The 25,674-nt window shown below is 45.1% G+C and overlaps 1 protein-coding gene across 1 annotated transcript in view; it reads left to right on the top strand.

Moving 5' to 3' along the window:
• Positions 1–22,247, top strand: part of LOC141264932 (1-aminocyclopropane-1-carboxylate synthase-like protein 1) — a 31,204-nt gene extending 8,957 nt beyond the window's left edge. The window contains exons 5-16 of the mRNA XM_073677360.1: positions 2,359–2,429; positions 3,008–3,077; positions 4,261–4,327; positions 4,836–4,933; positions 5,926–6,003; positions 6,257–6,357; positions 8,703–8,786; positions 9,817–9,862; positions 10,483–10,624; positions 18,925–19,067; positions 20,979–21,132; positions 22,165–22,247. Coding sequence (XP_073533461.1) covers positions 2,359–2,429; positions 3,008–3,077; positions 4,261–4,327; positions 4,836–4,933; positions 5,926–6,003; positions 6,257–6,357; positions 8,703–8,786; positions 9,817–9,862; positions 10,483–10,624; positions 18,925–19,067; positions 20,979–21,132; positions 22,165–22,247 — 1,137 coding nt within the window. The remainder of the gene's footprint in view (positions 1–2,358; positions 2,430–3,007; positions 3,078–4,260; positions 4,328–4,835; positions 4,934–5,925; positions 6,004–6,256; positions 6,358–8,702; positions 8,787–9,816; positions 9,863–10,482; positions 10,625–18,924; positions 19,068–20,978; positions 21,133–22,164) is intronic.
• The last annotated feature ends 3,427 nt before the right edge of the window (positions 22,248–25,674 follow it).

Below are 25,674 nucleotides of genomic sequence, written 5' to 3'. Positions count from 1 at the left end.
CCTACTGAGACATTTTTCACGGCTGCTAGATATTTGATACTGCGGTATTGGAGGCAAGAAAGAACTCCAACACGCTCAGAATTTGTGTCTGAGCTCCACAACATTGATAGAAAGGAGTTATTGATAGGTCAAGATGCTGGAAATCCTGACAAGGTTTATAATACGTGGGCCCCATGGATCGCCTTTAGGGAAAATCCAGAACTAGATACTTGGCTGAATTGAATATTAACTCACGCTCCGATAGCTACAACACCTCACACACGGCATCTGTTTATTGAAGCTCCAATTGATTACACGATTGAATCGAAAGACCAGGCCCCTTTGGAGCCATTGATTTGAACTTATCCAGAGACGAGACCTAATCCTTCCCTTTTCCTTTCTCCCTCATCTTCTTCCCCCACCCTTTTTTTTCCCCAACTTCTCCCTCTTTACTTTTTTCTTTCTCCTTCTTCTTCATATCATTGGCTTATACACATCACATTATTATTGTTCATGTTCATATATTTTATCAACATTGATAATCATATATGTTATATACAGTGGGGAAAAAAGTATTTAGTTCTCCCACTCAAAAAGATGAGGTCGGCCTGTAATTGACATCATAGGTCGACCTCAACTATGAGAGACAAAATGAGAAAACAAATCCTGAAAATCACATTGTCTGATTTGGAAAGAATTTTTTTCAAATTTTGGTGTAAAATAAGTATTTGGTCAATTACAAAACTTCATCTCAATACTTTGTTATATATCCTTTGTTGGCAATGACAGAGGTCAAACGTTTTCTGTAAGTCTTCACAAGGCTGGCACACACTGTTGCTGGTATGTTGGCCCATTCCTCCATGCACATCTCCTCTAGAGCAGTGATGTTTTGGGGCTGTCGCTGGGCAACCTGGACTTTCAACTCCCTCCAAAGGTTTTCTACAGGGTTTAGATGTGGAGACTGGCTAGGCCACTCCAGGACCTTGAAATGCTTCTTACGAAACCACTCCTGTGTTGCCCTGGCCGTGTTCTTTGGTTCATTGTCATGCTGAAAGACCCAGCCACATTTCATCTTCAATGCCCTTGCTGATGGAAGGAGGTTTGCACTCAAAATCTCACGATACATGGCCCCATTCATTCTTTCATGTACACGGATCAGTTGTCCTGGTTATTGGCAGAGAAAAAGCCCCAAAGCATGATGTTGCCACCCCCGTGCTTGACAGTAGGTATGGTGTTCTTTGGATGCAGCTCAGCATTCTTTCTCCTCCAACCACGACGAGATGTGTTTCTACCAAACAGTTCTACTTTGGTTTCATCTGACTATATGACATTCTCCCAATACTCTTCTGGATCATCCAAATCCTCTCTAGCAAACTTAAGACGGGCCCGGATATGAAATGGCTTAAGCAGGGGGACATTTTGGCAATGCAGGATCTGAGTCCCTGACAGTGTAGTGTGTTACTGATGGTAGCCTGTGTAAAGTTGGTCCCAGTTCTCTGCAGGTCATTCACTAAGTCCCCCCCGTGTGGTTCCGGAATGTTTGCTCATTGTTCTTGAGATCATTTTGACCCCACGGGGTGAGATCTTGTGTGGAGCCCCAGATCGAGGGAGATTATCAGTGGTCTTGTATGTCTTCTATTTTCTAATTATTGCTCCCACAGTTGATTTCTTCACACCAAGCTGCTTGCATATTGCAGATTCAGTCTTCCCAGCCTGGTGCAGGGATACAATTTTGTTTCTGGTGTCCTTCGACAGCTCTTTGGTCTTCACCATGGTGGAGTTTGGAGTGTGACTGTTTGAGGTTGCAGACAGGTGTCTTTTATAATGATAACAAGTTCAAACAGATGCCAGTACTACAGGTAATGAGTGGAGGACAGAGGAGCCTCTTAAAGAAGAAGTTACAGGTCTGTGAGAGCCAGAAATCTTACTTGTTTGTAATTGACCAAATACTTATTTTCCACCAAAATTTGAAAAAAAAAAAATTCTTTCCAAATCAGACAATGTGATTTTCAGGATTTGTTTTCTCATTTTGTCTCATAGTTGAGGTCGACCTATGATGTCAATTACAGGCCGACCTCATCTTTTTAAGTGGGAGAACTTGGTGGCTGACTAAATACTTTTTTTCCCCACTGTATCTTTATTGTTAATTAAACTCAAGTGACTACATTTTTTCAATAAGCTCATGTCATCTGAAATTTTGAATTGTTACACAATTTTCCAATTGTTATGCTCAATTGACTATTCATAATTCTTTAATAAAGCTTTGATTTACGAAAAAAAATAATGACTGATTCTGACTATGCGGTGTAGCAAATATAGATTTAGTTGTACTAAATTGTTCTGGATTTGACATCTACTTTTTTTATATTTATGTCTCAGCTTACGAGGCCTGATATGACCTATCTGGAGCCAGCACTGTTGGGATATAATAACTTTGTGGGCATCAAAAGGTAAGATAACCTGAATCAGCAAGACTTTATATACAGTATATACTGATCTATAGTATCAGAATATTCCTGTTATGTTTTTCGTTACTTTTTGCTCTTTTTCCAGGTGACATGCACTAATGGCAGCTATTAAAGTCAGGCTTGGACTGGCCCACCGGGGCACCGGGAAATTCCCTGGTGGGCCCCTAAGCTGGAATGTAATGAACATGAATAGTCTAATGTGTATGTGTGACTGAAAGCAAACATGTCACCAGATTTCGCAATTCGATCTTTTAACGAAAATAGATCTCTTAGACTTGATGAGGCTGGTGTACTTACTGAGAAAATTCATGTAAGAATGGCAGCAAAATCCTGATCTTAAAACAAGCATTTTATGATTCCATATGGGATAGGATTTTTAAAAAAATGATTATACAGCCATTCTAGACTTACTTTTAGAAACTAAGTGTGCAGATTTAAGAGATTTTATTAAAAACATAAATTGTGGGATATAATTTTTTATATATATTTTAGATATTTTTTATGACACAGTTCTGGGCGTTTATAGTGACTTGTACCTGTTCTTTTCCTGTGTGTTACAGCCTACGAGAAGAAGCAGCTCGATTTCTTACAGATTATTGTCATTCTCCGGTCCCATTAAATCCAAATAACGTAAGACATTTCCACCTGTACTCTGTCACTGTTTCAAAACCCAATCATAGGGTCAAAGGCAACTGCATGTCCCTAAATTTCTTGTAGCTTTAATTGTAATGGATAATAGGGACTCCAGCCTGGGGTCATAGCGTCCTATGTTGATACCTGCTTATGTATTTTACAGTACCTCTTTTAAGACTAACATCGGCCGAACCTGGAATTGTCCTACAGTCTCATGTGTATGGGGACCTCCTGACTCTCCCTTGATAGATAATGTCGGGGGAGAGAAGGATTCGGCACATTAGATTTCCGACAGACAATCCTTTCATTCTCCAGGAGACAAGCCGCCACCGGTACAGTCTGCCAAAGCTGATATACTGCACAGTGCCAAATACATACTGCCACCTAGTACTCAAAGAGGTTGTCCACTACTTTTACATTGATTGCCTATCCTTAGGATAGAACATCAATGTCTTATCGGCTGGGGTCCGTCACCAAGGACCCCCACCAATCAGCTGTTATCGGTGGTGGTGGCCCCTGGCCGAAAGTACTTACTTGCAGAGCTGGCCATGTACAAGTAGATGGCCAGCTCTGCAAGCAAATGCTTCCTGCCAGCACCGATAACAGCTTGTTGGCGGAGGCGCCGGGCGACAGACCCCGGCCGATCAGACATTGATGACCTATCCTAAGGATAGGCCATCAATGTAAAAGTAGTGGACAACTTCTTCAACTAATGTCGCAAGAGACCAATAACAACTCCGTTCGCGAAGTAATCGAATAAATGTTCTACTAAATGTCTAAATGATACTGTTAGGATTTGTGGTGTTCACAAACCACAGGCGTCAAATAATCTACAGCTCCCTCTTCCAGAATGGCAACTGATGCGCCAGATGCAACCGGCCGCCAGTCCAGCCCAGACCCCGCCGTGTAGTAGCTTTTAGTTTTTTCCTCTGGTGGTGGTTCCCCATGATGGGAAATGCTTCGGCCAAGGGTTTTTCGATCATAGATTTCGAGGGCATTGCTTTATTATGATCATAGTTGGTCCATCCTCTGAGACCCCCACCGATCCTGGGGTGGAAGAGGCCACAGTGCTGGTTTAACGCCACGTGCGACCCCTTTAATAATTAACTAATGTATCTTTAGGTTTCATATATTATTATAGTTCTATATAGTGACATTTTACTCCTTATATATACTGTAGGTAATCATCATGAATGGGTGCTGCTCCATCCTGTGCGCTCTCTCCTCCGTCATTTGTAATCCAGGAGGTTAGTAAAAAAAACTTGTGTCTCACCTAGTTATTTTATAGCATATCCCAGCCAATCATTTTCTCTCATTTTCCCACTCAAATAACTCGACCAATCAGCTGGTCGGGTTATTTTTCCCTCCAATAAGCTGAAACTTCTGTTACTGGGCAGATTAGCTTGGTTCAACATATATAACACCAAAGAAACCCTTAGTTATATTACATATTTCTTTCGATCTATTTACAGGGTACTGTGCAAAAGTTTTAGGCAGGTGTTAGAAGTGTTATTGAACAGTACATGGGTGTAGCTGGATCCCATTGATTGCAACGAGTTCTGAGTTGATGGCACTGCTGGACATCTTCCGATTTTAGAAAGGCAGTAATCATGATGTGTTTCATCTGTTGCACTAAGTTTCCTTGGCCGGCCACTGTGTCTACGGTCATCAACGTAGCCCATTTCTTGGTGCTTCTTCAATGGAGCTTGAACAGCATGTCCTGACCCTTCCTCCACACATTACTGTCTTTTCCAGATGGATTCCTGACACCTACACCCTACTATTCCGGGATTGCCTTTTACACTGGAGCATATTCTGGCCTACAGCCTGTATACGTCCCTCTGAACAGCCAGGTCTGATGTTCTATTGCATATATCCGATCATAGCTATTTAGATTCATGGAACTTTCACACCCAAGATTGTTTAGGGGCTGGATGCCACAATTAAGCAATAACGGCATGTCCTACAAAATCCCCTTTAAAGTCAATGTCTACTCTTAACGTTTTTTTGTGATACATGCTTCTAAATATTTAGCACTTACATAGTTAAATGTAAAATTCTGACTACCTGAAGGCACCACTAGAGGGAGCTTAGCATCTCACTGCACATTATTTATACATTAAAGCTCCCCCTAGTGGTGACTAAAGACTGTCAGAATTTTATTACTGAATTCTTTATAGTTACCAATATCTGTGCTAACAATTTAGACACACCTTCTTGCTACCCAGAACCATCTCATCCCCGATAGAAATGCCCATTTGTGGGCAGTGTTTGTTTAAACACTGTTTCTTTTTAGTCCCAGACATTGCAAATTCAGCCTGTAACTTAGCACCACAGGCTTCCCCATTGACTTTAAGCCATAGGCTTCCCCATTGAATTTGAGCCACAGGCTTCCCCATTGACTTTGAGCCATAGGCTTCCCCATTGACTTTGAGCCATAAGCTTCCCCATTGACTTTGAGCCATAGGCTTCCTCATTGATTTTGAGCCATAGGCTTCGCCATTGACTTTGAGCCATAGGCTTCCTCATTGACTTTGAGCCATAGGTTTCCTCATTGACTTTGAGCCATAGGCTTCCCCATTGACTTTGAGCTATAGGCTTCCTCATTGACTTTGAGCCATAGGCTTCCTCATTGACTTTGAGCCATAGGCTTCCTCATTGACTTTGCGCCATAGGCTTCCCCATTGACTTTGAGCCATGGGCTTCCCTATTTTTACTGCTCCTGCTTCCACAAATAAGTGGTACATTGATGCCTGTATAATAGATTTATATTGGCGTCACGTGACCCTCGTCCTCTGCTGCCTCCACCCAAATAAGATAAATACAGTTATATTTTCTCTTAAAGGTTACAGAAGATCACAGTCTTCCATTCTCGTTAACGATACAGAAGTTAGAAGAAGGGATGGAGAAAGCAAGACAACAGGTAACATTTTAAGTTAAAGGTTTATTTCCAAAATTGTAAATTAACCCTAATCCATAGGATAGTGGACACCTTATTAAGTGTTGGGACCCCAAAAAGAGCTTTAAAAAAAAAAAATGCTTTGCAGAGCCCCATCTTAAACTGAACGGAGGTGCCCATGCTTGAGGTCCTGAGTTCAAATCTGTGACATCTATGTCCCTTTAGTATAAATTAAATAGTTTTTATATTTTTTTTTGTTGTCTTTTTCTTTTTTTAGGGAATCGGAGTCAAAGTATTAATCCTAATAAATCCCCAAAATCCTTTAGGAGAAGTCTACTCTCCCCATTTAGTGAAGGAATGTCTTGAGTTTGCCAGCAGGTAAGAGCCATATGGTTGGAGTTTGCACTTTGCCTGGGACATGCATGCTGCAGCCTGTAGCCTCTCCTGTGCCTTAAGTTATGCAGTTGGGGTAAAAAAAACCCAGTCCGCATTGTGCTTGTGGGTTTTTTCTCCTCCAATGATACAGCCAGTCCTTTTCATCTCCTAAAAAAAATCCAAGATGCCCAATGCCTTTTGAAGAATATTGAATGTTCATCGGCCGAAACGAACACTCGTTTAGTACACCGATCTGAAACTGGCCACCTCGGGAAGACTTTTATCTAAGAACCTGCATGGAAATTTGGAATGATCTATAGAGTTGTGCTCAAAATTTTACATACCCCGGCAGAATTTTTCCTTTCTTGGCCTTGTTTCAGAGAATATGAATGAAAGCAAAAAAACGTTTTGTCCACTCATGGTTATTGGTTGGGTGAAGCCATTTATTGTCAAACTACTGTGTTTTCTCTTTTTAAACCTTAATGACAACCAAAAACAACATCCGAATGACCCTGATCAAAAGTTCACATACCCCAGTTCTTAATACCGTGTATTGCCCCCTCTAACATCAATGACAGCTTGAAGTCTTTTGTGGTAGTTGTGGATGAGGTTCTTTATTTTCTCAGATGGTAAAGCTGCCCTTTCTTCTTGGCAAAAAGCCTCCATTTCCTGTAAATTCCTGGGCTGTCTAGCATGAACTGCGCGCTTGAGATCTCCCCAGAGTGGCTCAATGATATTGAGGTCAGGAGACTGAGATGGCCACTCCAGAACCTTCACTTTGTTCTGCTGTAGCCAATGACAGGTCGACTTGGCCTTGTGTTTTGGATCGTTGTCATGTTGGAACGTCCAAGTATGTCCCATGCGCAGCTTCCAGGCTAATGAGTGCAAATTTGCCTCCAGTATTTGCTGATAATGTACTGCATTCATCTTTCCTTCAACTTTTACCAAGTTTCCTGTGCCTTTGTAGCTCACACATCCCCAAAACATCAGCGATCCACCTCCATGCTTTACTGTAGGAATGGTGTTTCTTTCATCATAGGCCTTGTTGACCTCTCTCCAAATGTAACGTTTATGGTTGTGGCCAAAAAGTTACATTTTGGTCTCATCACTCCAAATTACCTTGTTCCAGAAGTTTTGAGGCTTGTCTCTGTGCTGTTTGGCATATTGTAGGCGAGATACCTTGTGGCATTTGCACAGTAATGACTTTCTTCTGGCGACTCCACCATGCAGCCCATTTTTCTTCAAGTGCCTCCTTATTGTGCATCTTGAAACAGTCACACCGCTAGTTTTCAGAGAGTCCTGAATTTCAGCTGATGTTATTTGTGGGTTTTTCTTTGCATCCCGAACAATTTTCCTGGCAATTGTGGCCGAAATTTTTGTTGGTCTACCTGACCGTGGTTTGGTTTTTACAGAGCCCCTGATTTTCCATTTGTTAATCAGAGATTGAATGCTGCTGACTGGCATTATCAATTCCTTGGATATCTTTTTGTATCCCTTTCCTGTGTTATACAGTTCAACTACCTTTTCCCGTAGATCCGTTGACAATTCTTTTGCTTTCCCCATGACTCACAATCCAGAAAAATCAGTGGCTGGATGAAAGATGCAAGAATCTGTCTGGATCCCAGAAACTCACTCAGCTTTTATGCACACACACTGATTACAAGCAAACAGGTCACAGGTGAGGATTTTACCTTTAGTAGCCATTCAAACCCATTCGTGTCAAATTCTGTGCGTGTTATCAGGCCCAAATCACCAGGGTATGTGAACTTTTGATCAGGGTCATTCGGATGTTTTTGGTTGTCATTAAGATTTAAAAAGAGAAAACACAGTAGATTGACAATAAATGACTTCACCCAACCAATAACCATGAGTGGAGAAAAAGTTTTTTTGTTATCATTCATATTCTCTGAAACAAGGCAAAGAAAGCAAAAATTCTGCCGGGGTATGTAAACTTTTGAGCACAGCTGTATATCTACAGCTTCAGATGGATGTGACTTGTGATGCCTGGACAGTTCATCAGGAGGACATGTAACTTCCAAAACTACGACCTTCAGACACGATGGTGGACATGAATGGACTACACTAATGATTAATAATGGTTAGAGGTGTCATGGAGGAGGCCAAAATGTAAATGAGTAAGAGCGCCACCTTATGTACAGAAGTGGTTCTTCACTTTTTTTGTGTTTTATTGTAAACAAAAAGTGCCACCAACTTGCAAGATATTTTTCTGTTATCAAAAATTGGGCAAAACGTAACCATATCGTATAAAGGCACAAAACTGGTGCAGAGATGGAGAATTTAGTAAAAGTTTTATCAATTTACACGCTTTTATTCCTACTTGTCTCTAGGTACAGCTTGCACGTGATTTTGGATGAAATTTACATGCTGTCAGTAATGGACAACGACTTTACCAGTGTGCTATCCTTCCAAGAGTAAGTAATAAGCTGGAGTATATCTGAACGTTCTTCTGTTGGAAATGGTAATTATTTGCCCAAAAATAATCTAAATATATAATACAGACATTAAAGTGGAAGCGGAAACGGGAAAAATGGAGAAGCGTGTGGCTCGGATTGGCTTTGACTAGGGCTAAATTGTGATGTCTACTAGGTTAAGAGGATCTCCAAGTTGGCAGGTCTTGTGTTCCCAGTATGCAATGGTTAGAACTTACCTAAAGTGATCAAAGGAAGGACAACCGGTGAACTGGTGACATGGTCATGGTCATCCAAGGTTCATTTATACATGGTTGATGACAGAAAGGTTCTTCCGGTAATATCTCGGTGCCAGATATCACAGGACACCTTTGGAAGTCTTGTAGAGACCATACCTGGAAGGTATAGAGCTGTTTTGACTGAATGAAGGAGGCCTTCACAATATTCTAATGTTCGGAGTATTCAGTATATGTATCATGCTACTTTTGAAGCTGCTTTCAACTGCTGCTCAGTAATATACAATATATCCTTCAGCATATGGAACTTTCCCTGTCTGAGCCTCTCTGTTCTGACTACTGTGTTCAGACAGGGAAATTCCCATACTTTTGATGAATATAGTGCATCGATTTTGCTGAGCAGCAGTTGAAAGCAGCTTGTAAAGGAGCATAAACTGGACATTGAAACAGCACTGCAGCATAGTCTTTTGGAGAGAAGAAAGCAAAATAAGTTAATGAAAGATATTCCAAATATTCATAATTTTGCAATACCTGCAGGATAATTAAACCTAAAAATAATTTAGTTACAATTTCTCAAATTGTTCTTCAGCACAAATATTCCAAAAAAATCAACCTAACAGCCAACAAACCCCAACCCACTGCTCACTGACAGGACTATCTTAAAAGGGTATATGGGCTGGAAACCGTCCCTTTTTTGTCTCTGACAGTCAGAGACAAATCCAGAGTCTTTAAATCTTATAGTTATTATTATCATTACTATTATTTTTTATTATTATTTATTTATTTTTTATATTTAGTCTTCCAGATCCTAAGAGAACGCACTTTATATGGGGACTCAGTAAGGTAAGGTCTGAACCCTCCACAAAGTCAAAGATCCTTTTATTTTTAAATTCTCTTAAAAGATATGGACTTTTTAAATAAATGAATGTATTTTAGGCAAAAAAATAAATTTCGCATTTTGTTTTCTTCAAAAATATTGCAACTTCTTGCTTTTACAGGCTCTTTTGATTCATCGCACATTACTGGTTGCAGAATGAGTTAACTGAGAATCAGTCAGTTAGCTCTTTCTAATAAGAGTTTGTAACTGTTGTCTGAGCTCCCAATTGACAATCACATCAAAGCTCAGTGCAATTTTCATATGGCCTATGGTCATAACGCAGCACAGAGGAGCTCAGAAAAACACTCTCAAAGCTCACTGTTGGATTTCGAGTTAAATCATTCTGCAGCCAGCAATGTGCAGAGAATCATAGAGCCTGTAAAATTCAAACCGTGCAAAATTTTTATGGAAACCCAATTGCAAAAATAATTTCTAGGCCAAAATACATGCATTTAGGTAAAAAAAAATACTGTCAGGTGTCCATATCCTTTAAGGGCTTATTCACACATTGCAGTCATGTTTTGCCGAGATATGTCCTATAAATAAAGTAATATCTGTGGCTTTTAGCTTTCTGATTCATTTACAGGATTTTGGAATGAATGGCCTCCGAGTCGGGATGCTGTATACAGAAAATAATCAAGTTGTACATTCCATAAGTCGGCTGGCAGCTTTCCACCAATGTTCAGCAACTACCCAATACATGGTCTATCTGCTACTCCGGGACAGAGGTTAGTCATTTAATTTTGCAATCTGATCTCCATCACAATACTTATATTTATTATTTATATAACACCATTGATTCCATGGTGCTGTATATGAGAAGGGGTTACATACAAAATACAGATATCACTTACAGTAAACATACTAACAATGATAGATGGGTACAGTGGAAAGAGGACCCTGCCCTTGTGGTCTTACATTCTACAGGGTGGTGGGGAAGGAGACAGTAGGTTGGGGGGTTGCACTAGCTCCGGTGTTGGTAAGGAGGCAGATCCAGTGGTGTTGAGGAGGCAGCGGGGTCATGGCAGGCTGTAAGCTTTCTTGAAAAGATGGGTTTTCAGGTTCCTTCTGAAGGATCCGAGTGTGGTGGATAGTCGGACGTGTTGGGGCACAGAATTCCATAGGACGGGGGATATTCTGGAGAAATCTTGGAGGCGATTGGGTGAGGAACGAATAAGTGTGGAGGAGAGAAGGAGGTCTTGGGAGGAACAGAGAACAAAGGGAATATATCGGGAAATTAGTTCAGAGATGTACGGAGGAGAGAGGTTATGGATGGCTTTGTAGGTCAGTGTTAGTAATTTGAATTGGACACGCTGAGGAAATGGGAGCCAGTGAAGGGATTTGCACAGGGGGTGGAAGCAGAGGAGTAACGAGGAGAGAGATTAATTAGTTGGGCAGCAGAATTATGAACAGACTGTAGTGGTGTGAGAGTGTTAGCAGGTAGGCCACAGAGGAGGATGTTGCAGTAGTCCAGGCGGGAGATGATGAGGGCATTCACAAGCATTTTAGTATTTTGAGGGTTGAGGAAAGGATGGATTCTGGAAATATTTTTGAACTGGAGGCGACAGGAGGTAGAAAGAGCTTGGATGTGCAGTTTGAAGGGCAGGGCAGAGTTAAGGGTTACTCCGAGGCAGGGAAAAGCGTGATGTCATTTATTGTGATAGTTAGATCAGGTAGGGAAGTACGTGAGATGGAGGAAAGATCATGAGTTCAGTTTTGTCCACATTGACCTTGAGGAAGCGAGAGGAGAAGAAGGAGGATATGGCTGCTAGACATGCTGGGACTCCGGAGAGCAGAGAGGTAGATCTGGGTGTCGTCAGCGTATAGGTGATACTGGAAGCCATGTGAATTTATGAGTTGTCCCAAGCCAAGGGTATATGACGCGCCCCCAGGGCCGTGGGGTACTCGGCAGCCGGGCCTCTGATTGCCGGTTGGCCGGGAATATCACGGTGGCTGGACTGGTCCATGACCCAGGGCGGTCAGTGCAAAAGGGAAATATTTTTAGAAAGTTCGTGACGCCACCTGTGGTGTCTGGTGAGGATCACCAGCGCTGCAACAGTCCTCTGAGGCAGATGTTAGGGCAGCTTGTGATGGGACGGCTCCCCACAGGTGGAGCAGGCCTCAGGGCAGTGAAGTGAGAGAGGGTGGGTTGCGCTGGGCGTTGTAGTGCAGGGGGAACAATGACGCTGATGAAAGAATGGACGGAGGCAGTATAGTGCAATCATCCAAGATTTTACTCACAGTTCTTAAGACAGTCCGCAGGTGCACTGTACAGGTGAAGGCCTCCCGCGTCTCGCTGCGTTCACCGGGCAGGGGTTCAATCCTTCCTCAGGCAGCTTGGGAATACCTGGCAGAACCCCACTTTCTCATGTTCCTATTTTGACCGTCTTCACACTGGGTCTTTCTCTCTCCTGCCTTGCGCTGCCCACTCTGAATCCTGTTCAGGTACTCTGAAGTCCCTCCTGTCCGTCGGCGTTACATAGACTTGCTTGACCCTCAGGGGACTAGAATGCGGCTACTATCCCTCTGTCTTCTGACAGATGCGGGGCATACGGGTGCCGTCCTGCACACGCTGTACCCCCTAGCATCCTGTCTTAGAACGGAGCCTACTCCCTGCTCCCCTCCTTGGCCTACTGACTTGGCCCCACTTATGGAGCAGAGCTCCTAATGAGTCTCTGCTCCCGGACTGTTCTTCTGAACTGTCCTGAGCTGTTCTTCTGAACTGCTGTCCAGAATTATCTAACCACCACCCTAAGATGGCTTCCCTACTTTATACTCCTACCAAAGTGCTCCCTCTAACTACTTCCTCCTCCCACACCCACTACTGGTTCCCCCTACCTTTGGGTTCCCCCCACTCCAGCCAGGGACAGGGCTCAGCAGCTGCGCTCTGCATGTTGCCCCTCCTGCCGGCCTGCAGCAGAGTGGTGTTGGATGCAGGTGTTTGCGGTTCCGAGCAGCACTCCCTCCTTACCTGAGAGAAGGGAGACACCACACCTCTGGGTGAGGTGCAGTACCTCTGTGGCGACAGAACTCTCAGGGACGCCACATTCCCCCCCGGTTAAACACAGCACGTCCGTGGGCTGGAACAGAGTAAAACAGGATAAATTGACATGCAAAATTTTAGAATGCATTCGTATATAAGATTATAAAACTCAACATTTCTTCCCTTTATGGGAGGCACATCTTCTTTAAACGTTACAGGTTACATTTTTCAGAGACATTATAAAACTTTCTTAAATAACATTTTCCTTTTTCGATAAGTGCAACAAGTAGCAGCATGAGGGACCCGTCCGCAAACCCTCAACGTAGGCCCTGGGCGTGGCTGCAGGGCATGGGTGATCCTGGAGTTGGACCACGGCTTCCGCCACGCCAAACGTGTTTTTGTTCTGTGGTCATGGTTACTAATATAAAACCAATAGGGTGCACTTTAAGAAGTGCTGAACTATTTTCCAATGAAAGTTCTTGGCCGTTCACTGTCCCCAGCCTACAAGTCTATTTACCCTGGCGGGTACTTAAGTAAACACACACTAGAAGGCAAAATACTATTTTTAACTCTCAACACTGCACCCTTACGGGTGACTATATACAATTAGTGTTCAGTCCCACCTGCTGGCTCAATAGTGGGGACCCCGCCTGGGGTACTTTTCGTTCTTCCCTGACCCAGCCGGGTCATGAAGGATTTCCTGCAGGGGTGTGTCTTCGCTGACACGATACACGTGCAGGGCGTACCATCCGCGCTCTCCGTGGTGTCTTTTAGATATTTCTCCCTCCAGGGTGAGGGGTGTCTCTTGTTGCTGCAGCAGGCCAGAGGCGGAGGCCTGGCCTTGGCGTCCGTCCATCCTGGCTGCCGGGTGCGGCCTGGCCAGACTCAATAAGGCCACACCCCGTCTCCATCCCTTCTCTCCTCCTCCTCCCCTCCTTCGCGGGCGGCCCCATGGCGATCTGCTGTCGGTCACTTCCTGTGACGGCCTCCCTGCCTTGACGGATACATCTATGTGGACAGTCACTGTTGCAAGGGGGAGGGTATGCTTTTGGTGCCATTCTGGGACCCGGCCCACGATGGGAGGCTCCATTTTGTTGTCTTTCAGCACGCACACAATGGTGCCCGTTCTTCTGGGGCGGGCGCCACATTCAGTAACACAACACAGTTCTCTAGGCACACTTCACCCGCTGATAACGGGCTGGTCACGTATCCTGTTCGTGACGCCAAACTTGACGCGCCCCCAGGGCCGTGGGGTACTCGGCAGCCGGGCCTCTGAATGCCGGTTGGCGGGGAATATCACGGTGGCTGTCCCGGTCCGTGACCCAGGGCGGTCAGTGCAAAAGGGAAATATTTTTAGAAGGTTTGTGAGGCAACCTGTGGTGTCTGGTGAGGATCACCAGCGCTGCAACAGTCCTCTGAGGCAGATGTTAGGGCAGCTTGTGATGGGACGGCTCCCCACAGGTGGAGCAGGCCTCAGGCCAGTGAAGTGAGAGAGGGTGGGTTGCGCTGGGCGTTGTAGTGCAGGGGGAACAATGGCACCGATGAAAGAATGGACGGAGGCAGTACAGTGCAGTCATCCGAGATTTTACTCACAGTTCTTAAGACAGTCCACAGGTGCACTGTACAGGTGAAGGCCTCCCGCGTCTCGCTGTGTTCACCGGGCAGAGGTTCAATCTTTCCTCAGGTAGCTTGGGAATACCTGGCAGAACCCCACTTTCTCATGTTCCTATTTTGACCATCTTCACACTGGGTCTTTCTCCCTCCTGCCCTGCGCTGCCCACTCTGAATCCTGTTCGGGTACTCTGAAGTCCCTCCTGTCCGTCGGCGTTACACAGACTTGCTTGACCCTCAGGGGACTAGAATGCGGCTATGATCCCTCTGTCTTCTGACAGATGCGGGGCGTACGGGTGCCGTCCTGCACGTGCCGTACCCTCTAGGATCCTGTCTTAGAACGGAGCCTACTCCCTGCTCCCCTCCTTGGCCTCCTGACTTGGCCCCACTTATGGAGCAGAGCTTCTAATGAGTCTCTGCTCCCGGACTGTTCTTCTGAGCTGTCCTGAGCTGTTCTTCTGAACTGCGCTCCAGAACTATCTAACCACCACCCTAAGATGGCTTCCCTACTTTATACTCCTACCAAAGTGCTCCCTCTAACTACTTCCTCCACCCACACCCACTACTGGTTCCCCCTACCTTTGGGTTCCCCCCACTCCAGCCAGGGACAGGGCTCAGCATCTGCGCTCTGCATGTTGCCCCTCCTGCTGGCCTGGAGCTGTGTAGTGTTGGATACAGGTGTTTGGGGTTCCGAGCAGCACTCCCTTCTTACCTGAGAGAAGGGAGACACCACACCTCTGGGTGAGGTGCAGTACCTCTGTGGCGACAGAACCCTCAGGGGCGCCACATTCCCCCCCGGTAAAACACAGCACGTCCGTGGACTGGAGCAGAGTAAAACAGGATAAATTGACATGCAAAATTTTAGAATGCATTCGTATATAAGATTATAAAACTCAACATTTCTTCCCTTTATGGGAGGCACATCTTCTTTAAACGTTACAGGTTACATTTTTCAGAGACATTATAAAACTTTCTTAAATAACATTTTCCTTTTTCGATAAGTGCAACAAGTAGGAGCATGAGGGACCCATCCGCAAACCCTCAACGTAGGCCCTGGGCGTGGCTGCAGGGCATGGGTGATCCTGGAGTTGGACCACGGCTTCCGCCACGCCAAATGTGTTTTTGTTCTGTGGTCATGGTTACTAATATAAAACCAATAGGGTGCACTTTAAGAAGTGCTGAACTATTTTCCAATGAAAGTTCTTGGCCGTTCACTGTCCCCAGCCTACAAGTCTATTTACCCTGGCGGGTACTTAAGTAAACACACACTAGAAGGCAAAATACTATTTTTAACTCTCAACACTGCACCCTTACGGGTGACTATATACAATTAGTGTTCAGTCCCACCTGCTGCCTCAATAGTGGGGACCCTGCTTGGGGTACCTTTCGTTATTCCCTGACCCAGCCGGGTCATGAAGGATTTCCTGCAGGGGTGTGTCTTCGCTGACACGATACACGTGCAGGGCGTACCACCCGCGCTCTCTGTGGTGTCTTTTAGACATTTCTCCCTCCAGGGTGAGGGGTGTCTCTTGTCGCTGCAGCAGGCCAGAGGCGGAGGCCTGGCCTTGGCATCAGTCCATCCTGGCTGCCGGCTGCGGCCTGGCCAGACTCAATAAGGCCACACCCCGTCTCCATCCCTTCTCTCCTCCTCCTCCCCTCCTTCGCGGGCGGCCCCATGGCGATCTGCTGTCGGTCACTTCCTGTGACGGCCTCCCTGCCTTGACGGACACATCTATGTGGACAGTCACTGTTGCAAGGGGCAGGGTATGCTTTTGGCGCCATTCTGGGACCCGGCCCACAATGGGAGGCTCCATTTTGTTGTCTTTTAGCACGCACACAATGGCGCCCGTTCTTCTGGGGCGGGCGCCACATTCAGTAACACAACACAGTTCTCTAGGCACACTTCACCCGCTGATAACGGGCTGGTCACGTATCCTGTTCGTGACGCCAAACTTGACGCGCCCCCAGGGCCGTGGGGTACTCGGCAGCCGGGCCTCTGAATGCCGGTTGGCGGGGAATATCACGGTGGCTGTCCCGGTCCGTGACCCAGGGCGGTCAGTGCAAAAGGGAAATATTTTTAGAAGGTTCGTGAGGTCACCTGTGGTGTCTGGTGAGGATCACCAGCGCTGCAACAGTCCTCTGAGGCAGATGTTAGGGCAGCTTGTGATGGGACGGCTCCCCACAGGTGAAGCAGGCCTCAGGGCAGTGAAGTGAGAGAGGGTGGGTTGCGCTGGGCGTTGTAGTGCAGGGGGAACAATGGCACCGATGAAAGAATGGACGGAGGCAGTACAGTGCAGTCATCCGAGATTTTACTCACAGTTCTTAAGACAGTCCACAGGTGCACTGTACAGGTGAAGGCCTCCCGCGTCTCGCTGCGTTCACCGGGCAGAGGTTCAATCCTTCCTCAGGTAGCTTGGGAATACCTTGCAGAACCCCACTTTCTCATGTTCCTATTTTGACCGTCTTCACACTGGGTCTTTCTCCCTCCTGCCCTGCGCTGCCCACTCTGAATCCTGTTCGGGTACTCTGAAGTCCCTCCTGTCCGTCGGCGTTACACAGACTTGCTTGACCCTCAGGGGACTAGAATGCGGCTACGATCCCTCTGTCTTCTGACAGATGCGGGGCGTACGGGTGCCGTCCTGCAAGTGCCGTACCCTCTAGGATCCTGTCTTAGAACGGAGCCTACTCCCTGCTCCCCTCCTTGGCCTCCTGACTTGGCCCCACTTATGGAGCAGAGCTCCTAATGAGTCTCTGCTCCCGGACTGTTCTTCTGAGCTGTCCTGAGCTGTTCTTCTGAACTGCTCTCCAGAACTATCTAACCACCACCCGAAGATGGCTTCCCTACTTTATACTCCTACCAAAGTGCTCCCTCAAACTACTTCCTCCACCCACACCCACTACTGGTTCCCCCTACCTTTGGATTCCCCCCACTCCAGCCAGGGACAGGGCTCAGCATCTGCGCTCTGCATGGTGCCCCTTCTGCTGGCCTGGAGCTGTGTAGTGTTGGATACAGGTGTTTGGGGTTCCGAGCAGCACTCCCTCCTTACCTGAGAGAAGGGAGACACCACACCTCTGGGTGAGGTGCAGTACCTCTGTGGCGACTGAACCCTCAGGGGTGCCACATATAGATGGAGCAGAGTAGGGGTCCTAGAACAGAGCCTTGAGGGACTTCAACAAAGAGAGTGAGGAGGTAGTGTAGAGTGAGGAGGTAGTGTGGGAGTGGGAGACGCTAAATGTGCGATTGGAAAGATAGGAGGAAATCCAGGATAGGGCAAGGTCTTTGAAGCCAAAGAAAGAGAGGATCTGCAGTAGGAGGCAGTGGTCAACTGTGTCGAAGGCAGAGGACAGGTCAAGAAGGAGAAGTATAGAGAACTGTCTGTTACCTTTGGCTGTAAGTAGGTCGTTAGTAATTTTAGTCAGGGCTGTTTCAGTGGAATGATGGGGACGGAAACCAGATTGTAGGTTGTCGAAGAGCAAGTTAGATGAGAGATGGGAAGAAAGCTTAGCGTGAAATGTTACTCAAAGAGTTTGGAAGCAAATGGGAGCAGCGATATGGGGCGATGGCTTGACATAGCGGTCGGGTCGAGGGATGGTTTTTGAGGATAGGTGTGATTGTGGCATCTTTGAAAGCAGAAGGGAAGGTACCAGAGGTTAGTGATAGGTTGAAGAGGTGGGTTAGGGCCGGGATAAGTGGGATAGTGAGGGGTTGAGGAGGAGGTGGGATGGGATGGGGTCGAGTGCACAAGTGGTGAGGTGTGATTTGGAGAGAAGGCGAGTAAGCTCTCCTTCAGTGATGTTGGAGAGGGAGGTTACCGGGGAAGTGCATTGGTCTGGTATACAAAGGGGTTGTGGTGGTCGGACAATAAAGACTTGCCTTGATTGGTCAATCTTATTTTTGAAGAGTGTGGCAAAGTCCTCAGCAGAGATGAGGGGGTTTGGAGGGGGCAGTGGAGGGCGGAGGAGAGAATTAAGTGTTGAATAACTGTTTGGGATTATAGGATAAGGAAGATACAAGAGTTGTGAAGTAGGCTTGTTTACCAGAGGTGAGGGCTGCTTTGAAAGTGAGTGTTGCTTGTTTGAAAGCAGTGAAGTCTTCTTGTGAGTGTTTTTTCTTCCAATGCCGCTCCGCAACCCTGGATACTTGCCAAAACTTTTTAGTGAGGTTATTGTGCCAGGGTTGTCTATTTGATGCGTCGCATATTTCTTATAAAATGACAATCCTGGAGCATTTTTTTTCTCTAGTCCCTCTGTTGTTCCTCCTGGAAATATATCAATAATTTCACAACTGGATGTCGTCATCCCATTGTCTGCACACAATCTGTCACTATCAGCAATGATTGGACACCCCCCATGGTGTCGGACCCCCATCAATCCTAAAGATATATCATCAATATAAATATAGTGACGACCCCTTAATCATCATTTACTTTACAGACTGGTTGGACAATGTGTTTTTTCCTACCAATAAAGAACTTCTTAGAGATTCTCAGACGGCGATGGTTACTGGGCTAGAGGAACTTAAAATACCGGTCCTCCACCGCTCCACGGGGATGTATGTCTGGGCCGATTTCAGGAAGGTATGTCCATCAGAATCAGCGCTATGAACATGATATCTACTGGTAGTAACAAGCTGCAAGATGTTTGTGATAAAAGGGTTTGTCTCACATACTGGACACAGCCCAACCTGAAGCTCTGATCACCGGTAAATCTATGGCAGCCAGGAAAAATGTAACCGATGCTTCCAACTAAATCACCATCCATCCGTGTAATACATGGGCAAGAGGGCCTGAGAATGCCTTGTGCCACGCAACCTGGGTAATACATGGGCACTATTTGCATTTGGTCTAGAAATGTTTTATTGTTTATTAGTCTGGGCCAAATGCATAAAACTGTGCACATCCCTGCCTCATGTACTCCCTCCCTATACATATTCAGTACTCTGCACTGCCTCCAGTCCACTTTTTTACTTTTCTCTTTTCTTCATTCCTTTTATTTTTACATTTTCTTTCATTTAATTATATTTTTTCTCTTTCTTCTTTCCTTTCTTCCCCCTCTGAACTCTTCTTAATTCTTCCAGACCTCCTTACCTTTCTTTCCTTTTTGTACTCCTCCCCATTCTTCCTTACCTCCTTTCCTGCCTTCCTTCCTTCCCTTTTTGTACTCCTCCCCATTCTTCCATACCTCCTTTCCTGCCTTCCTTCCTTCCTTCCCTTTTTGTACTCCTCCCCATTCTTCCATACCTCCTTTCCTGCCTTCCTTCCTTGCCTTTTTGTACTCCTCCTCATTCTTCTTTACCTCCTTACCGTCCTTCACTACTTCTTTCCTTCCTTCCTCTTTTGTACTTCTCCCCATTCTTTTCTTTTCTGTTACCTTCCGTTTTTAGTCCCTTCCTTTTTTCCTTCCACTCTGTAGTTACTTCCTTCTCTACCTCCTCTAACTCTTTCTACCTTCTCTCCTTTCCCCATTCTTCCCCTTCCTTCTTTACTTTCATTAATCTCTTTACTTCCTTTCTTTCATCCCATTCCTTCCAGTGGATTCTTCTCTCCTTCTCCAGCTGACTTTCACCTTTTTCTTCTTTTGTACTTCTCCTCAGTCCTACATTCCTGCTCTCTTTTTTTCCTTCCTTCCTTTCTTCCTCCCTCGTTCCTTCCTTTCTTGTTTCCTTCCCTTTTGTATTCCTCCCATTCTTCCATACCTCCTTTCGTCCCCTCCTTCTTTTCTTCCTTCTCTCCGTCCCCTTTTGTTCTAATTCCCATTCTTCCATACATCCTTACTTTCCTTCCTTCTTTCCTCTTTTTTACATTTCCCCATTCTTCTCTTTTCTGTTGCCTTCCTTCTTTTTTTCTTTCTTTCCTTCCTAATCTTTCGGTTTTTTTTTTCCACTTCTTCTCCCGTCTTTCCTTCCCCAATTCTTCCCTTTCCTTCTGTACTTTCATTAACCTCTATTAATCTCTTTACTTCCTTTCTTTCATCCCATTCCTTCTGGTAGATTCTTCTCTCCTTCTCCAGCTGGCTTTCACATTTTCTCTTCTCTTCCTTCCTTCCTTTATTCCTTTCTTCCTTCCCTTTTGTAATCCTCCCCATTCTTACATACCTCCTTACCTTACTTCCCTCTTGTTTTCCTTCCTTTCTTCCCTCCTTCCCCTTTTGTACTTCTCCTCATTCTTTATGGCTAGCTTTCTTCACTTTCTTCCCATTCCTTTGTTTCTTGCCTTGTTTCCTTTTACTCCCGTTCCTTACTTCCTTCCCTAGTTAATTCCCTGCCTTTTCTTTCTTTGTTTCTTTCTTTCTTTCTTCCTTCTTTCTTTCCTTCCTTCCTTCTTTCCTTCTTCCCTTCTTCCTTCCTTCCCTTCCTCCTTCTCTTTCCTTCCCTTCTTCCTTCTCTTTCCTTCCCTTCTTCCCTTCCTTCCGGTGCATTCTTCTCTCCAGCTCATTTTCACATTTTCTCATGCGCTTCCTATTTTTCTTGTCTTTATTCATAAATGTAGTTCCTGACGTCGCAGACATTTGAAGCAGAGATGGATTTATGGAAACGGTTCATTGCTGAGAAACTTTACATAGCGCCGGGTAAAGCCTTTGTATGCAGTGAGCCCGGCTGGTTTCGTCTGACAACCTCCATCCCAAATGATATCTTACAAGTCTGTAAGTGAATCTCCTTGTGAACAGGCAGCTAATCACATCTCCTGGGCTTTCCTTCTACTTGGGGTATTCATACAGTGGGACTCGCCTCCGTACTGTGACCTTCTCCTCCGTAATGTGGCCTTCTCCTTCGTAATGTGGCCTTGTCCTCTGTAGTGTGGCCTTGTCCTCCGTAGTGTGGCCTTGTCCTCCGTAGTGTGCCCTTGTCCTCCGTAGTGTGCCCTTGTCCTCCGCAGTGTGGCCTTGTCCTCCGTAGTGTGGCCTTGTCCTCCGTAGTGTGGCCTTGTCCTCCGTAGTGTGGTCTTGTCCTCCATAGTGTGAGCTTGTCCTCTGTAATGTGGCCTTGTCCTCCGTAGTGTGGCCTTGTCCTCCGTAGTGTGGCCTTGTCCTCTGTAGTGTGGCCTTGTCCTCCATAGTGTGCCCTTGCCCTCCGTAGTGTGGCCTTGTCCTCCGTAGTGTGCCCTTGCCCTCCGTAGTGTGGCCTTGTCCTCCGTAGTGTGGCCTTGTCCTCCTTAGTGTGGCCTTGTCCTCCGTAGTGTGGCCTTGTCCTCCGTAGTGTGAGCTTGTCCTCCTTAATGTGCCCTTGTCCTCCGTAGTGTGGCCTTGTCCTCCGTAGTGTGGCCTTGTCCTTCTTAGTGTGGCCTTGTCCACTGTAGGGTGACCTCCTCCCCGTGTAGATGATAGATTGCACAGATCTTCTACCTATCATACAGAATGGAGCCGCTGTCAGATGGCATCTGCTCTATTTCCTTTATAATCCCAGTTATATATGGGAAAGAGCTAGAACCAAAAGAGGGAGAGACGGTAGCCAGCAAGAAAGATGGTAAGTAACCATTAGATCTGCTTGGACACCGGGCAGGTTGGTCACTTTGTCTTTAAAATCTTGGGTGCATAAAGATTGTAGAGACCCTAAAAAGACCCCACATGTAGAAAAAAAATGGAAATAATAACTCTTTCTCTGCGCCATACGTTTATTAGGAGGAATGTAAAGTGTGGGATTGATTGCTAATAATTCTATTTTACTTTTTTTTCTAGTTTTAGAAAGATTTAAAAAAGTTTTACGGTGTGGACCACAATCAAATCACTCGAGTAATTGCCAAAAAAACGAATGCAAGTGACATTTATTAATTGTAACACAATTTTGACTTAAATAAAGAAATTAACTTTTTGTTGCTGTTTATTTTTTACATATTATATTACATTGATCAAACCCAATATTTGCCCAAAGTGAATTTGTTTCCAATAGTTAAAAATACATTGGGACTGTCTCAATTTTTTGGAAACAATCCTGGGATATTCAAGTCAGTTTGTGGCGGTTGAAGGGGGAGGGTGGACTATGTAAACACTATACGATGTGAAGTGGGCGGCTGCGGGTGTTCTAGGAACGTTGATGGGGCATTTACCCATCACTATGTTCCCCTGTTACAATGTTGGGAAGTAAATAAAATATGTAAGAAACATTAAAGAGATATTTTAGCTATTCGTTGCATAATCAAAAGTAAAGTTGTATAATTTTCCAAATAATGCTTTATTAGTATCTCATGGTTTTCATCATCAATGCTTGTTGTTGTTTCATTGGAACCCTAAATTGTGGACAATTCTTTTTTCTATTTCTTTCCACCCGAACTGTTCTTATCTTATTTATTTGGGAGCGCACAGATTCTCTGCCTCTCAAAATGCTCTGATCTTCTATCTTTGGGAGCGCACCACTACTCTACCACCCAGAAATTTCTCATCTTCTTTCTTCAGGAGCGCACCACTGCTCTACTTCGTAGAACATTCTCATCTTCTTCTTTCTTCAGTACTTTACCGCTCCTCTACCTCCTGGTGCATTCTTACTATCTTTCTTCAAGAGCACTCCGCTCCTCTACCACCTGGAACATTCTCATCTTATTTGTTCAGGAGCTCACATCTCCTCTCCCTCCCAGAGTGTTCTTATCGTCTTTATTCTGGAGCTCACCACTCCTCTACCTCCTGGAACATTATCATCTTCTTTCTTTAGGAGCGCACCACTGCTCTACTTCCTAGAACATTCTCATCTTGTTCTTTCTTCAGTACTTCACCGCTCCTCTACTTCCTGGTGCATTCGTACCATCTTTCTTTAAGAGCACTCCGCTCCTCTACCACCTGGAACATTCTCATCTTATTTCTTCTGGAGCTCACATCTCCTCTCCCTCCCAGAGTGTTCTTATCGTCTTTATTCTGGCGCTTACCACTCCTCTACCTCCTGGAACATTATCATCTTCTTTCTTTAGGAGCGCACCACTGCTCTACTTCCTAGAACATTCTCATCTTGTTCTTTCTTCAGTACTTCACCGCTCCTCTACTTCCTGGTGCATTCGTACCATCTTTCTTCAAGAGCACTCCGCTCCTCTACCTCCTGGAACATTCTTATCTTATTTCTTCTGGCGCTCACATCTCCTCTCCCTCCCAGAGTGTTCTTATCGTCTTTATTCTGGAGCTCACGACTCCTCTACCTCCTAGAATATTATCATCTTCTTTCTTAAGGAGCTCACTTTTCCTCTACCTCCTGGTGCATTCGTATCATCTTTCTTCAGGAGAACAGCACTCCTCTGCCTCCCAGAGTGTTCTTATCTTCTTTATTCTGGAGCTCACCACTCCTCTACCTCCTGGTGCATTCTTACCTTCTTTCTTCAAGATCACACTGCCCCTCTACCTCCTGGTGCATTCTTACCTTCTTTCTTCAAGAGCACACTGCTCCTCTACCTCCGGGAACATTCTCTTCTTCTTTCTTTGGGGGTGCACTGCTCCTCTACCTCCTGGAACAGTTTCATCTTCTTTCATCAGGAGCTCACAGATTCTCTACCTCCTGGTGCATTCTTACCTTCTTTCAGCAGGAGCACACCACTCCTCTGACTCCCAGAGTGTTCTTCAGGAGCGCACCACTCCTCTACTTCCTGGAGCGTTCTTCCTTCTTCGGGAGTGCTACTCTACATCCTGGAACATTCTTATCATCTTTCTTCGGGAGCTCACTGCTCTACTGCATCTCGATTTCTTCTTTGCCTGGTAGTAGCTCACTTCTGAATATTGGCATTGTAGATCAGGGGCATGGCTGTGCTGCTGGTCCTAATCTTGTGCTCTCCTATGCTGAGAGCAAAAGGTACCTTTGCGTCTTCAGCATCAGAGAAACTCAGGAGCACTAAGGTTAGCCAGATCCAGAATGTAACTTGCAGGCTCTAAAGCTTAAAGCCTACAAGTTGTGCATTCTCATTGCCTAGGTAATCGGCTACTTTGAGACTGCAGAGGTGGTCGGTAACCTCAAAAATGACCAACTGACTATAACATTAAAAATCTTTTACGTCCTTGAGAACGGAGAAGATTTTTAATAAGAGGTAAATTGCAAAGTTTCTTGTTTTTCTTTCCCTGCACATTCAATTTGGAAAGTTCTGTGGTCATAAATCAGCAGACAGATGGCAAGAAAAAGAGAGGTAAAAGTGTTACAAACGCTTTTATAAGGAAGAGCTCACTGACCAATTCTTAGATAACTCATTCTGCAGCCAGCAATACATAGTGCATCACAAAGGCTATGAAAGGCAAATGGTGCAAAATGTTTAATGAAACCCAAGGACATTCAGGTGCATGGCTTGTTACAATACCGATATCACAGCCAAGTCTTCCATGGTGACTATACTGATCACTGATATGGGACCGATACTGACACTGGAGGAGGCTGCTGTCATTATCCTATTTGTGCAGTTGGGTGGATATGCTCACGCCCTGTGTATCCACAGACTTCAGACCAATGCCAAGCTTCTTGTCTGATGCCAACACACCAGAGTACTGATTAGTTCTCCAGTTTGTCCAAGGTTACTTTTTTTTTACGTAATTAAAAGTTTTGCAATTTTTCCTCTCAGTTTGTCATGGTTTTAAGATCTCTGCTTGCAGTCATGTCCATAACTGTTTGAAATACTAAACAATTATGGGATTTAACCCAGGAAAAATAGCAAAACTCCAGAATTACTGCTTTACCCATCATTTTACCTTCCCAAAAAAAGGAATAAAAAGTGATGAAAAAGTTCTTTACCACCTGCATAGAATTTGCAGGAGGGTTGGGGGGATTCTAGCCGGGTATATATTGTAAAGACAAGCACTTTTTTATATGCAAGTCGCCAATCAAGCCACTCTAACTGCATGCAGGCAAAATGAATGGTCATCTGTGTGGAGCACATGGACAGGTCAGGTCCTACACAATGGAAGGGAAATCACCCCTGAAACCCACCGATCACCAGAATGGGGAACTTTTGTCCCCGATCTGAATCGAGCATAGGAGAGGATTTTCATCCACCGCTCCATTCTTTCTCTATGAGACTGCCAGAGATAGTGGAGCACAGCGCATGGCGTTCTCCGTAGCCCCTATAAAGAGTGAATGAAGCAGAGGTCAGCCATGTGCAACTCCTCTCCATTCAGATGGGGAACAAAATCACTCCTTGTAATCGGAATACCCATTAATTTTTTTATTTTTTAAAAAAAAGGAAGCAGATGTAACGAGAAGCAAGAAAGCTCCGTCTACTGGGGATTGAAATC

The sequence above is a fragment of the Phyllobates terribilis genome, unplaced genomic scaffold (assembly GCF_046119375.1).
Source record: "Phyllobates terribilis strain yellow unplaced genomic scaffold, ASM4611937v1 Scaffold_4__5_contigs__length_816908805, whole genome shotgun sequence".
NCBI classification, from domain to species: domain Eukaryota; kingdom Metazoa; phylum Chordata; class Amphibia; order Anura; family Dendrobatidae; genus Phyllobates; species Phyllobates terribilis.
This window is presented reverse-complemented; position numbering and strand designations above follow the sequence as displayed.